A 15,764-nucleotide genomic window follows, 5' to 3' on the forward strand; every position below is an offset into this window, starting at 1 on the left:
CATATACAGTATTAAAGCAGAACTAAATCCATTGTTACAGTTAAAGCATGTCATCAATGATGAAACTGTCACAGTTGCTTGTGCTCTCAAAGAATTGTCAAGATATCATATGGCTGGTACCATAACTGATCACATGTGCATCACCATGGCAACTGCTAATCAAACAGAAGCTAGGATGGCAACTTCCTTGGCTATAAAGGATAGGAGGGTTTTGTTCCGTTTTTTACATCTGGAGCTTGGCTGAGGTGACAGATTAAAGTGGAATTAAACCTACAGATTTATTGGTATATGAAACAGTTACATTAATGGCATGCTGTGAATGAAAGTGCTATGTACAGATTGCAGGGTTCAGGAGTGTGTTTTACGTAGAGAGTTCAGAATTATTATTATTATTATTATACAGGACTTATATAGCGCCGACAGTTTGCTCAGCGCTTTACATTATGGAGGGAGACAGTACAGTAACAATACAGTTCAATACAAGAGGGATTAGAGGGCCTGATCATTGGAGCTTACAATGTAGAAGGGAGGGGATAGTGGTACAAGAGGAAATTAGCTGTGGGGGATGGGATGGTAGGAAGAGTAGGGGATTCCAGTATTAGCTGGGGTCGGGGTAGGCTTCCCTGAAGAGATGGGTTTTCAGAATGTGCCTAAAAGAGAGCAGAGTAGGCGATAGCCAGATAGATTGGGGTAGGGAGTTCCAGAGGATGGGTGAAGCCTTTGAGAAATCCTGGAGACGAACATAGGAGGAGGAGACAAGGGAGCTAGAGCATAGGAGGTCCTGCGAGGAGCGGAGAGTACGGTTTGGGTGGTATTTAGAGACAAGATCGGTGATGTATTTAGGGGCAGTGTTATGAACGGCTTTATACGTCAGTGTTAGTGACACTGTGTACAGAGTGCAAAGTTCAGGGGTGTGCAGTGTGCAAAATTCAGGTACATAGCTCAAGGGAGCGCTATGTACAGGCGATGCACCTTGCAGGGAGATCATTCTCTCTCCCTCTGGATATTTGTCCCTGCCGTGAGCACGTGCAGGAATCTGTTAGATGCGGGAGTCATTGAGCAAAGCTGTCTCAGTAGGCTTCTGTGTTTACAAGTGATAGCAAGGAGTGGGAGCGGAGGGTGAGAGACAGGAAGTGGAACTTCATTCCGCCACGTTCTGCTGCAAAACTGGGTGTGGGGGCCGCACGACAAGGCTTGGAATGGCCTGGGGGCCTTGTGTTTGACATATATAATTTAAACGTTTAAAGGCATTCAATGAATGAAGTTAAAAAACCTTCAGTGTGCAGCGCCCCCTCAGAAAACCCTCCACATCCCTACCCCATACTCCCCTGAGCCCAATCCAGCAATGTGCACGTCAGCAGATGCTCTCCTGGATCTCTGCCTCCTCACTGGCTCCCGCTGCTGTCAATCACAGCCAAGGCGGATAGAGCTGAGCTATAACAGATTTGGAAATCTTTAAGGTGCTCAGACACAAGATTGACAATTCTACTTTACCTTAAACACAGGCAGCTTCTGTCTTTGTTGCTCTATTGAGAGCGAGGCATGTGGGTTATAGATAACCGAGGTCACTTCAGCATTACTTTGCCTCTCCTCAGCAAGGTTGGCACCAGGACCCTCTGTTCCTGTAAACACAATACACACATATGTTAAATGACAGATTTGATTCAAGTATCCTGAGGGGTTTTCCTTAAATGAACTCAACCACTTCACCTATCACACCTGTTGGCCCCCTATGGACCAGAGAAATTCTTACCTTTCTGCTAGGAACCTATTTATTCAGCGATAACTTTGTCATTACTTAAGATAACAAAGTAATGTATATTTTGTTGACAAACAAGGCTTTCTTTTCGGGAATATGGTCTTGCAACAATGATTTTTATTTACAATCCATAGACAATAAACATAAAACAATTTTTCTTTTTGTGAGCTTTGTTAGTTTAAAAATAAATACAGTAGTGTTAGTGCAGATAAAAGGTGTATGTTGTATTCTGTAATTTGTCTTGTTTAAAATCATACTAAAATTATAACTCTGGTACATAGAATTGCAAAGATATTTAGAAATTAAGTAAAGTGTTTTTTTTTTCAGTTTTACACTTTTTAAAATGTGAAACGTGTAAATGTTAAAGGTGTAAAAATATTGATAGACAAAGCAAACAGAAACAAGAAAAGTTTAAATATTAACATGTGGGGCGATCAAAGGGTTAACTGTGTGCTGTTTTCCATACTGGGCTGTGTGTTAGTGCTTCACTGTAAGCACACTGCTTTGCATGGCTGTGCATGAGCTGACAGGGAAGAGAACTGTTTTGTTTATAAACAGTTCTCCCCATCGGAGATGCTCGTTAAACACCGGGTGGCGGCGAGTATTCACCAGCCGGGACTCGGTGATAGACAGCCGCGGCTGCGAATAGTAGTGTGGGTAGGGCGCGCGTTCCCTACCTGGAAATGCAAAATTTTACGCGCCCGTGCCGCCCTGTAGCAGTATAGGGCAGACGGGAATCGGTTAAAGGCGTAGTCCACTTTGATTAATAATTTAATCACATTGATAAAAAAAAATTACATTTATTCATTTATTGCATTCAGGCCTACGGAGCAGCAGGTGGAATGTGAGTGCACTGCATAGGCTCTTGCAGGCTGTCCCCCAGCTCCAAGTCTGTATTGGGGTACAAACCTTTAGTTGTCCAGCTTGAAGAAGTAATCAACAGACTACATATGCAGTGACATCCCCACACTTGAGCTCCAAAAAGATCTATGGGTTCTTTTGTCCCAGCGGCAGATGGGACTTGTAGTCTCTGTGAATGGATGACACAGCTGTGAAAGTGGAGTCACACCAAATTCAAGAGAAAACCGAAGGTGGCAGGGAGAAGAAGACCATGAATCTGGTAAGTGGGGAAGTGACAGTTTGATGGTGGATGAGATTGTGTATTGTGACCATGGGGTCAATTCACTAAAGGTTACCGCATGCAATATCAGGGTCACGTGACTCATTTGCATAAATTATTGTATGAGATAATAAAAAAGTCAATTCATCCAAGTAAAATATCAAATGTGAAGTAAATACCACACATTTGTTACAATTGTGAGATAAATACCACAAAAAAATTAGAAAAAAACAAAAAGTCAATTCATTAAAAAACACATTCTGTATTTATCACCAGGTGCTTGCTGGCGGTATTTTAGAAATGTACAAAACAACAATTAAAGGAACTCTGCACTGGCCAGAAAGTGAAAAGTTTACAATGTATCAGTGTAAAAATGTTCTCCTCTGAGCTCAGGTATGAAAATAAATTGTAACATATCATCAGAGGGATGAATGAAAGCACACTACAATGTTTTCATAGTTTAGCTGTGTGCATTCTGGTGCAATTTTAGCCTGCAAAAAAAAATTGTGAAAAAACAACATCCAAAATAACACAAAATATAGGTGCTAAATATAGCAAAACATAAATATTTAACGCATTTGGTAAATAATGCATTATTTTTAGTGAATTGACTGCTTTTGAAATAAATACCGCATGAGTTATTTTAACTCAAACATTCATGCGGTATTTGTCTCTTAGTGAATTGACCTCCATGTTTCATGTGACATCCTAAATATGGGTGTAATGTGAAGCAAACTCCCAATGGTGGACTAGAACTTTACAAGGGATAAATAATTGGGAAATGTGCGCTTTTGCAGAAATATACTAAATATGGTTTGTTTGTTTTTATTTTGCCCTGAACTACACTTGGATGTCAGAAGCCTCTCGAGGTCAACTACAAGTGGAAGGCACAAGAATAAAAAACTTATTTGCCCGCTGCCCAGAGTCCATCGATACAGGCCCACAGAGACAGTAGACAGTATAAAGGCCGCTTTTTCATGGGGTGGACTCCACTTGCTCAGCAGGAGAATCTATCCGTTGATCTCTGCTGAGCAGGCAGATGGCTGGTCCATGTGTGCTCTGCTTATGCATAGCAGACACAGACAGCCTGATCTGCTCTATGAGCCGTCAAATGTAAACAGACCGCCTGTCCGTTTACACCTGACTGCCATCCAATCCTTTAGATGGAAGAGGAACAGATCCCTATCCATCCGTTTGTAAACGGACCGCCTGTCCGTTTACATCTGACTGCCATCCAATCCGTTAGATGGAAGGGGAACAGATCCCTATCCATCCGTTTGTAGTGGATTAGATCAGATTGGATGTAGGCAGTGCAAACGGACATGTGCAGCTCCACAGAGGAGAATGTAGGGTATGATCGGGTTCACCTGACCCACAGGCAGACCTGATCAGACAGCTAGTTTGAAAGGGGCCTAATGCATACTAAGACTTCATGCACACTGGGCGTTTAGCCCTGATGTATGAGGCTCCAGGGTTAAGCTGCAGTTGGAGGTCACATGTGCACCATCCAGCTCCGGCAGCTTGTCAAACTCTATGATATGCTGTGGCTGGACAGGGCTGGGTGGTGCACTCAGTGGTAATTCTGTTTAGAGCAGTATGTGTCCACTGTGAATGTCAATAATGTAGACTGCTTCAGATATGGGCATTCAATCCTGGGCGCATACCACTGTGACGATTGTGCGCAATAGAAACATGGAAGCTGTACGTACCACCTTGTTAACCGCTTGCCGCCCTGCCACTGTGTATATACGTGTGCAGGGCGGCAGTGGAGCGCAAAACCACGTTTAAAAACGGGTTCCGCGCTCCCGACACTTTCGCCGGCAGGGGGCGCGCGCGCGCGCTCCCGCCGACCCGCGGGTGACACTATTTGATCCAGGAGGGATCAATCATTAGATTTCAGCCAGTGATTTCTGGCTGAAATCACATGATCGGTCCCTGTCCTATCCTGTCCTGTGTTGACATACACAGGGCAGGATATGATGTCATTCTTCTCTGCCTGGACACATTCCGTTCCAGACAGAGAAGAAGACATCCAAAAAGTGAGTACACAAGCACTACACTACAGTTAGAACACTCTAGGACACATTTAACCCCCTGATCGCCCCCCCCCCCCTCCAGTTAACCCTTCACTGCCCTGTCACCAGTGTTACTGATCAGTGAAGCGATTTTTACTGATCAGTGTCGCTGGCGACTTCCGATAGAGTTAGCGCCCCTCCCAGATAGCGCCAGATTGCCCGCCAGTACACCAGTAATCCCGTTTAACCCCCTGATCACCCCCCCCCTCCAGTTAACCCCTTCACTGTCCTGTCACCCAGTGTCACTGATCAGTGAACCAATTTTTACTGATCACTGTATCAGTGTCGCTGGCGACTTCCGATAGAGTTAGCGCCCCTCCCAGATAGCGCCAGTTTGCCCGCCAGTACACCAGTAATCCCGTTTAACCCCTTGATCGCCCCCCCCCCTCCAGTTAACCCCTTCACTGCCCTGTCACCCAGTGTCACTGATCAGTGAACCAATTTTTACAGATCACTGTATCAGTGTCGCTGGCAACTTCCGATAGAGTTAGCGCCCCTCCCAGATAGCGCCAGATTGCCCGCCAGTACACCAGTAATCCCGTTTAACCCCTTGATTGCCCCCCCCCCCCCAGTTAAACCCTTCACTGCCCTGTCACCCAGTGTCACTGATCAGTGAACCAATTTTTACTGATCACTGTATCAGTGTCGCTGGCGACTTCCGATAGAGTTAGCGCCCCTCCCAGATAGCGCCAGATTGCCCGCCAGTACACCAGTAATCCCGTTTAACCCCTTGATTGCCCCCCCCCCCAGTTAAACCCTTCACTGCCCTGTCACCCAGTGTCACTGATCAGTGAACCAATTTTTACTGATCACTGTATCAGTGTCGCTGGCGACTTCCGATAGAGTTAGCGCCCCTCCCAGATAGCGCCAGTTTGCCCGCCAGTACACCAGTAATCCCGTTTAACCCCTTGATCACCCCCCCCCCCCAGTTAACCCCTGCACTGCCCTGTCACCAGTGTCACTGATCAGTGAACCAATTTTTACTGATCACTGTATCAGTGTCGCTGGCGACTTCCGATAGTGTTAGCGCCCCTCCTAGATAGCGCCAGTTTGCCCGCTAATGCACGGGATTTTTTTTACCAAAAACATGTAGCAGAATACATTTTGGCTTAAATTTATGACTAACTTTGAGTTTACAATATATTTTTTATAGCTGAAAGTAGAAAATATTGTTTTTTTTCAAAATTTTTGTGGTTTTTTTGTTTATAGCGCAAAAAATAAAAAGCGCACAGGTGATCAAATACCACCAAAAGAAAGCTCTATTTGTGTGAAAAAAAGGACGTAATTTTCGTTTGGGTGCAGCATTGCATGACCGCGCAATTATCATTTGAGTTAGTGCAGCGCTGTATAGCAAAAAAAGGCATAAATTACAGTATCTATACCATAGTTTGTAGACGCTATAACTTTCACACAAAGCAATCAATATACACTTATTGGGATTTTTTTTACCAAAAACATGTAGCAGAATACATTTTGGCTTAAATTTATGACTAACTTTGAGTTTACGATATATTTTTTATAGCTGAAAGTAGAAAATATTGTTTTTTTTCAAAATTTTTGTGGTTTTTTTGTTTATAGCGCAAAAAATAAAAAGCGCACAGGTGATCAAATACCACCAAAAGAAAGCTCTATTTGTGTGAAAAAAAGGACGTAATTTTCGTTTGGGTGCAGCATTGCATGACCGCGCAATTATCATTTGAGTTAGTGCAGCGCTGTATAGCAAAAAAAGGCATAAATTACAGTATCTATACCATAGTTTGTAGACGCTATAACTTTCACACAAAGCAATCAATATACACTTATTGGGATTTTTTTTACCAAAAACATGTAGCAGAATACATTTTGGCTTAAATTTATGACTAACTTTGAGTTTACGATATATTTTTTATAGCTGAAAGTAGAAAATATTGTTTTTTTTCAAAATTTTTGTGGTTTTTTTGTTTATAGCGCAAAAAATAAAAAGCGCACAGGTGATCAAATACCACCAAAAGAAAGCTCTATTTGTGTGAAAAAAAGGACGTAATTTTCGTTTGGGTGCAGCATTGCATGACCGCGCAATTATCATTTGAGTTATTGCAGCGCTGTATAGCAAAAAAAGGCATAAATTACAGTATCTATACCATAGTTTGTAGACGCTATAACTTTCACACAAAGCAATCAATATACACTTATTGGGATTTTTTTTACCAAAAACATGTAGCAGAATACATTTTGGCTTAAATTTATGACTAACTTTGAGTTTACGATATATTTTTTATAGCTGAAAGTAGAAAATATTGTTTTTTTTCAAAATTTTCGTGGTTTTTTTGTTTATAGCGCAAAAAATAAAAAGCGCACAAGTGATCAAATACCACCAAAAGAAAGCTCTATTTGTGTGAAAAAAAGGACGTAAATTTTTTTTGGGTATAGCATTGCATGACCGCGCAATTATCATTTGAATTAGTGCAGCGCCAAACAGCAAAAAAAGGCCTGGTCATTAAGGGGGGTAAATCCTCTGGGGCTCAAGTGGTTAAGGTCTCAGCCATGTTGTTTTTCATTTACAATCATCTCTCTCCCTCCTCTAGAAATTGGAATTTGTAGCTGTAAGTTGTAACAAAACTTCAAAAGAGCCTCTTATCTTAAAAGAAAAACACAAGTAGAGGCCATCTGTAAACCGCTAATTAGGCTTGGCAGGATGTCTATATGGCAAAGACCCTTTCCTCTGCCCTATCGTAAAACAATAACTCAGTCAGCCATCACATGTGACCTATTAGGTATTAGAGCTCTAGAAATGCAGAGCATGCCATTTATTTCTATTATCTATTTCACATGTAACCAGTTCACATACAGTTCATAACATCCAACATGAACTGGGCTCATTAATATTAGGTATATATTTGGATAGATCATTTCATGCCGAGCCAAACAAGGGCATACATGACTATGTTAGCACATAGTAAGGGGAAGAAAGCAGTCTCTTCCCTCCAGGGTGACAAGGGTACGTTGTATTTGGTATCCCTGGGTTTGAAATATAATTCTGAATATTAATCTGCCAGTTGCTAGAATACCACCTGCGATTACTGGAAGTTATTATTATTAGTATGAAATTGTTGTTACGACTTGGTCATAAACTTGGTGACCTCCTAGAACCCGTCCCCAAACTGGATGATTGGTCAGTTGTTCTCTGGCGACACTCCTTTAATATCCTAGAAAAGGACTGACAGGCCTGGTGAAGGGGAGCTCTCGTTTAACATCAATCAAGAAACATCTTAACGGGCTTGAGAGCCAAGGCAATCGTTTTGCTTGGACAATTGGACTCTGCTAAACCAGGATTTTGCAAGTATTCTGCCTTCTCAACTCTTTTCTTTTATTTCTCTGTTGCATTATTGTTCTCTTTATGTCTTTGTTACATCTTTTTCTGTAAATATTTTAAATTGCACCGTTTTAGTAATAAACTCTATTTTGAAAAGTGTTGAAACTGTCTCTAAAGCTTTTAATGCGAACTAAAGAATCCCTGTCTCTTGAAGAGTGCTACTGTATACAACAATCCTCTGAATATCCCTGTCTGTGGTGACAGTGTGTATTACAGACGCTAAAGCTAAAATCATAGTGTTATTGCTAGGATTTGTGAGTTTCCTCCTTCTCTGTAAAAAGGCGGTAGTGGTAGTGTGAAGGGTTAATTGCATAACCTAACCCAGTGACAACCACTCTCAGGCTGCTGCACATAGATTGTGGTCCCGCGAGCTGGAAAATCTTTGTGCAGGGTGCAGCTGAGAGTGGCATTGTTACGCAAGTGACAGCACGGTGTGAGATTGGCTGGTCCTTTGTCACGAGTTGGTGAGAAGGGTAGGGGTCGGGCACCGCGTGACATCACAACCGCTAGGTGCACCACCCACCCTCAGCAGCTGACAGACTCTCAGCATTTGACAGACTGCTGGCAGCAGGGCTGGATGATGCACCTGTGCCCTCCAACAGCAGCTAAACCCTGGCATCTCAAGTAGTAGGGCTAAATGCCCAGTGTGCACGAGGCCTAAAATGTCAACTAAAATAAGTGCATATAGACTGGGAAGCCAGCATTGCTGGCAAAGCCTGCAAATCTATCTCTCAACCCCCCACCTCACCCCCTCGGTCTCCGCCCGAATCACACACCTACTGAGCGACATATCAGACTGGATGTCGCTCCACTTCCTTAAACTGCACCTCTCCAAAACCGAGTTTCTTGTCTTCCCCCCAGCCCGGACACCACCCCCCATTGACTTCTCCATCACATCCAACAACGTCACCATCAAACCCGCCCCGCAGGCCAGAGTACTTGGTGACATTCTGGACTCCAACCTATCCTTCCAGCCCCAAGTCCAATCTTTAACAAACTCATGCAGACTCCACCTCCGCAAGATCGCCAAAATACGCACGTTCCTAACCCCAGAAACCACTAAACAGCTCATCCACTCCCTCATCATATCACGACTCGACTACTGCAACTCCCTCCTCACTGGCCTGCCTCGCCGCTGGCTATCCCCGCTTCAGTCCATCCTGAATACGGCTGCCAGACTCATTCACCTTTCCAACCGCTCCGTTTCCGCCACCCCCCTCTGCCAATCCCTCCACTGGCTTCCGATTGCGCAACGGATCAAATTCAAAATCCTAACGCTGACGTACAAAGCTGTCCACCATACTGCCCCGAACTACATCACTGACCTAATATCCAAGTACCGCCCAGCACGCACACTCCGCTCCTCACAAGACCTCCTTCTCTCTAGTTCCCTGGTCTCCTCCTCCCATGCCCGCCTCCAGGACTTCTCCAGGGTGTCACCCATCCTCTGGAACTCCCTGCCCCAACCCATCAGATTATCACCTACTCTCCTCTCCTTTAGGCGCACCCTGAAAACCCATCTCTTCAGGGAAGCCTACCCCACCCCCTGCTAACTTGCCGACCTCCTCCACTCTTCCTACCACTCCATCCCCCACAGCTATCTCCTCCTGTGCCACCATCCCCTCCCTCCTAGATTGTAAGCTCGAAACAGCAAGGCCCTCAATCCCCTCATGTTTTGCATTGTATTGGTATTGTTCTGTCACATGTTCTGTCCCCCTCTGTAATGTACAGCGCTGAGCGAACTATTGGCGCTTTATAAATACTGTATGATAATAATAATAATAACTCCCTTTTCCTGCACTTCACAGGGGGCTCAAAAAGACATCTGCTGCGATATGCAAAAGTGTAAAAACAAAAGTCCTTATTATATAGCCATATAGGCAGTTCATTAATGGCCCTGGAGCAATGGGTATGATACGACAACTACAGGACTTAAATGGCATGGCTGCCTAGTGTTAAAAAGCAAGAACACAAACTTTCAGAGACAAAACCTGGGACAGTCACTGTAAAACAGGGATAACCATGGCTATTGTCCACTGAGCAATCACTGATTTGACTGTTAACTATATGATAATTGATGCTCCATGGTAGCAAGGATTAAAACAACTAGTTGGCAGATTTTTACAACACGACAGCTTTCTCTGTATACTAGATTCTATCCCAGTGATAGGCACCCTAATGCACAAGTGCCAAGGCTGGAAAACAATGTAATTTCCAGTAGTACCTGGAAGGCTGTCCAGTGGCTTGCCTGCATAGACTCAGACTGGCCCATTAGATGACCAGAGGTTTCTAAAGTTGGCCCCTACGCCTCACAAATAGAGCACCACTGCCATAGGTTGTATTTACAGCACATTAGGCTGTCAATGACAAAGTATCGCCTGCCTCTCTGCACCTACAGGCCACTAATCTACAGGGCCTTTCCAAGAGGCACTTCTGATGTCATTGATTGTCAGATGTTGACGCTCCTCCTGATACCAGCATAGGTCAATCTGAGGCTGCAGACATCATTACCCAAAATAACCTTCCCATATACCCTCTTCCTCCTCCTTGTGGAACCATCACCCACAGCAATGAATGTAAAAACTCTGCATTTCTGCTGGTGTAGTAATTGAGGTTGATCTGTGCTTTGCTCCGCCATTCACAGTAAGCCTTGTATTTTATGAATGAATACAAGGCTTCCTCTGATTGGCTGAGTTGGAGAGGTGGGTGAATGACAGCATGATCTCCACAGCCAATCAGAAGACGTTTTGTACACATTCATAAAATACAAAGCTCTCTGTGAATGGTTGAGCAGCACTCAGTCTGAATTCATTTTGTTCTGTCAACGGGACAGGAAGTTCCCGTTTGCTGGTATATTTTATGTAATGAATGCTATTATTGTGTCTGGAAGGCTGGGTTAAGAAAAAAACCCAGAGTATGGAAGAAGATAGAAAGGTTTTTGGAGACATGTCCACATATGGGCAGTGTTGTATTTTCACCCAGACCAGAAGCAGAGACTATTAGGCATGCTCTCTGTTCTAATAGTTTAACTGCAGCTGCCCATAGCTTCTTGAGAATCCTTATAACAAATCTTTGTCCTAATGTCATTATCTCACATGCACAGTGCCAGACAGATAGGTCTGTGCTGTATATTTGTAGTAGCCACTGTCCTGGGCAGCACAGTGGCTAAATGGTTAGCACTACCACCTGGCAGTACTAGGGTCGCTGGTTCGAATCCCAACCACGGCACCACCTGTCTGGATTTTGCATGTTCTCCCTGTGCTTGTGTAGGTTTCCTCTGGGTACTCCGGTTTCCTCCCACACTCCAAAGACATGCTGGTAGGTTAATTGGCTCCTGTCTAAATTGGGCCTAGTATATATATGAAACTTAGGGACCTTAGATTGTATGCCTAAAATGTATGTAAAACACTGTGTAAATTGACAGCGCTACACAAGTACCATAAAGATAAAAAATAATGTTTGCAGGTGAACCTATTGTAAAAATGTTTACATGCTGCTGTTATTTTAGTTATCCCTGTCCCTTGTAGCTCAGGGCTCCACAACCGGAATAGGCTAGGCCACGTTCGCCACTTCTGGTAGTTAGAAGTCTGGTTGCCACTTCTGGAACTTAGAGGTCTGGTTGCATGGCAATATTGAAACTGCTAAGGACTATGGCAGAGAAGACAGGCAAATGAGTTCCAGGGCCACACCACTGTTCCTGCTGGTGAGAAGCTCCATTCTAGGCTGGTTGGACAACAGCAGGAGGATCTACCTATCACCGCTTATCTTGTCTTCGGGCTGCAATATGTGATTGGGAAGGGGGGGGGGGGGTGACAATCTTGTGACAAGGGATGGGGTGCCAGCTAATGCATGAGGGGGGCTTGCAACAGTACGAAGTCCCCATATGTCTTCGACATCGACACAAGTCCTGATTGTGAAGGACGCAGCGGCGGGGTGGTGATCAGGCCCGGAGATATCCCTTAGGAGAGGGGACTGCTCCATGAACACCGGATAATACAATAAAATGGGCCTGGGGTTCTGCTGGAACCTCTCTGGGTCTGGCCTGTATTCTCCAAGTTGGTGACAGGGTCTCTTTAAGTGAGCAGCACCAGCAGGAGCAGCATTCACCCCACGAATAGTGAGCTCTCCGGTCCTCGTGAAGTGCTTCTCACTGCCAGCAATGTGCCATAACGACTGCTACGTCCAGACTGACAATAACGATCGTTCCAGCTCAGTACCCTGAGTTTTCCGCACACCGGACCCGGCACCCCGTTCATCCCTTCCCCCTCACCTCGCCCGCAGCTCCCTTACCCGGCTTCCAGAAGCGAATCGGCCCCACGGGCGCCGCCATCTTTGTTGAGGGAGCACGGCCGAGGAAGTGAGCATGCGCGGAGGCTGTGGAGGCGAGTGATGGACGGTCGCCATGGTTTCCTTCCGGCTTGTCGGAGAGATCGCAAATGCAGTAGCCGAGCAGTAGAGCGGACAGGGTGCGAGGCATAGGGGCATACGGGGTGACTGGGGGAGAGGGAGGGAGGAGGAGAGGGGCCACAGGGCTGCCGGGAGGGAGGAGGAGGGGAGGAGATGGTGATGTAAGGGGGAGGGGGAAGACTGGGTTGTGATTTCCGGGGGTCATCATCATCAGGTGTTCTCCATGACCACTGACCCCCTGGAGAAGCTGGAGGGTTAAAGATCCGCAGTTATTGTCTAAACACAAGAGTCGTGTATATTCTTCTGTGACTCTCACAGTGCTTTGTGTATTTCCTCCAGATCTGTGCAGTAATCCAGTGTGAGCCTCTACTTCCTGTGATACAGACCGGTCAGTGCTGCTCTCTCTTTGTGCAGGGTGAGTGGTCTTTTCTCCACCCTCTCCTGTAGTTTTCTGCAGGCAAACTGCAGTGGGTGGAGCTTGCAGGGCCCCTCCCACAGCTCTGCTCTCTGCACAGGCTATGTACAGCACAGTGACCATGGCACTGCAACCTGTACAAAGTATTATCTGGGGCAGACTATATGGAGTTACACCAATCAGCCATGACTGTATGACCACTGACAGGGGAATACCATTGATTGTCTTGTTACAGTGACATCTGAGAGTCCGGACACTTTTACCCCCATCCTGTCCAGGCCAATTTTCAGCTTTCAGTGCTATCACACTTTGAATGACAATTGTGCGGTCATGCAACACTGTACCCATATTCATTTTTTAGCATTTTTTTGAGACAGAAAATTTTATTTTGGTTGTATTCATTCAGCACTGGGATTTTTTATTTTTTTTGCTATAGAAATGAAAAAGTCCAAACATTTTGAAAAAAAAGTGTTTTTCTTATAACATTTTGCAAATAAATAATCTTTCTTCATAAATCTTGGCCAAAATGTATTCAGCTGTCTTTTTAGTAAAAAAAACAAACAAAAAAAAAATTAGTTTATAACCGAAAATTAAAATTTTTCAAAAAATTTGTTTACATTTTTTTTATATTATTGGGTTTTTGTTGTTAGCATACTGTCACCGTATTATTATTATTATACAGGATTTATATAGCGCCAACAGTTTGCTCAGAGCTTTACAATATAACGGGAGACAATACAGCAACAATACAGTTCAATACAAGAGGGATAGGAGGGCCCTGCTCCTTGGAACTTACAATATAGGAGGGAGGTAGTGACACTGTACTACTTGTGGGGGGTGATGAAGATTTTTTTTTTTTACACTGATTGCTTTTACACCCATAAAGGCTGTAAAAGCAATAATTTCTCCTTCTCTCTGGCTGCATTCTTGTTTGCATGACTGTCACATGAAAAATCACGCAACAGAATCACCTGGTATTTTTAGGTGCCATTGAAATAAATGGCACCTAAAGACGCTGATGTGTGATGTCACATTTTAACATCACGTTTTGAAATTTTGGTCAAAATCATGGCGATTCGGCACACAATTTAAAGCGCCTATTTGTGAACAGAACCTATGGGGTTGATTTACTAAAGGCAAATAGGCTGTGCACTGCAATTGCAGTTGCTCCAAATCTGAGGGGAACATGCAAGGAACAAAAAAACTATTTTTGCTTGCACATGATTGGATGGCGGAAATCAGCAGCTTCACCTCATTTCAGAGCTTCCAAATCCAAACATAAGTGGGTTGCTACTACCTGTCAAATGTATTAGGCTTAAAGCATATAAGCTCACCGTGCCCAACTAGCAGTCTCCATCTGCTTAGAAATGCTAACGCGTTTCAGTCTAAAAACAGAAATTCTGAAGGACCCTCTGCACACTGGTATATACCCTTTCAAGCACTGACTTTAGTCTGTTTTTAGACTGAAACTTCTTAACCACTTCCCGCCCGCCCGCAATGTACCGCGACCGGGCGGCAGCTACAGGCAAAGCGACATACTCGTACGTCGCTCTGGCTGTACTAATACATGCCCCCCCCTGCAACTGCTGTGTCCAGCAGACACAGCGGAATGAAGATCCCTGAGGATGTGCATGCGCACGAAACGCGTTGGGTGGAGCCTACGTGCTGACGTCACGCCGCCATGATCCGGAGCGGTGGCCATTTTAGAGGATCTCCAGCCCAGGATTGTGAATAGTGACCATAGATTTTTGCTACTATAGCAGTAGCTTTCTGGTGAGTGCATAGTGGTGGTGGTGGAGTGTTCACTGGATTCACTGGCACTGTATTTGAGCTGGATACATTGCTGTTTTGCAATTTGCAGTATCACTGGCACATATATGGACTGCAACATGTCACAGTATTTGTGATTTGCACCAGCACATATTTTATACTGTATGGACTTTTAATTATCGTTTCACTGATGTTTACGTTTTGTTTGCACTTATGTGTAAACTTTTGATAGTCATTTTCTTTAGCAAAAAAACTGTATTCTCGTGTGAACAAAAAGTGTCAGAAAAGGCTTGATCTTCAAGAGTGGGTGATGTGTGGCATAAGCTTCTAATGTTGGCCCTGAAATGCCAGGATAGTAGAAGCAACCCCTCCAAATGACCCCTTTTTGGAAAGTAGACACTCCAAGGTATTTGCTAAGAGACATGGTGAGTGTTTTGCAGATCTAATTTGTTGACACATGTTTATGGAAAATAAAGAAAGAAAACCAAAAAAACTTTTTTCTTTTCTTTTTTTTCTTTTACAAAACCCTGTGAAAAAAATTATATCTGTAAAATACTCAGCATGTCTCTTATCAAATTCCTTGGGGTGTCTACTTTCCAAAAAGGGGTCATTTTTTTTTGGGGGGGGGGGTGTTTGTACTATCCTGGCATATTAGAGCCTCTGAAACTGTGATATGTAGTGGGGAAGTGATATGAGGAAATATGCACTTTGAAAGCCTGAAGGTGGTCATTGGATTTTGGGCTTGTATGTAGCTAGGCTGCCAAAAAGTATTTCACATGTGGTATCCCCATATTTGGGAGAAGTAGAAGAATGTGTTTTGGGGTGCTATTCCACATATAATCATGGCATGCATGAGCAATATATCA

General features: G+C 44.1%; 1 protein-coding gene across 1 annotated transcript in view; it reads right to left on the reverse strand.

Moving 5' to 3' along the window:
• The window catches only part of DHX35 (DEAH-box helicase 35), a 62,706-nt gene extending 49,850 nt beyond the window's left edge, over positions 1-12,856 (reverse strand). The window contains exons 1-2 of the mRNA XM_089673303.1: positions 12,597-12,856; positions 1,495-1,622 (exon numbers count right to left, since the gene is read on the reverse strand). Of these exons, the coding sequence (XP_089529429.1) occupies positions 1,495-1,622; positions 12,597-12,783 (315 nt within the window). The 5' untranslated portion in view covers positions 12,784-12,856. The remainder of the gene's footprint in view (positions 1-1,494; positions 1,623-12,596) is intronic.
• Positions 12,857-15,764: the final 2,908 nt, after the last annotated feature.

This window comes from Staurois parvus, unplaced genomic scaffold, assembly GCF_062004578.1.
Source record: "Staurois parvus isolate SC_StPar_1 unplaced genomic scaffold, SC_StPar_1.0 ptg000137l, whole genome shotgun sequence".
Taxonomy (NCBI): domain Eukaryota; kingdom Metazoa; phylum Chordata; class Amphibia; order Anura; family Ranidae; genus Staurois; species Staurois parvus.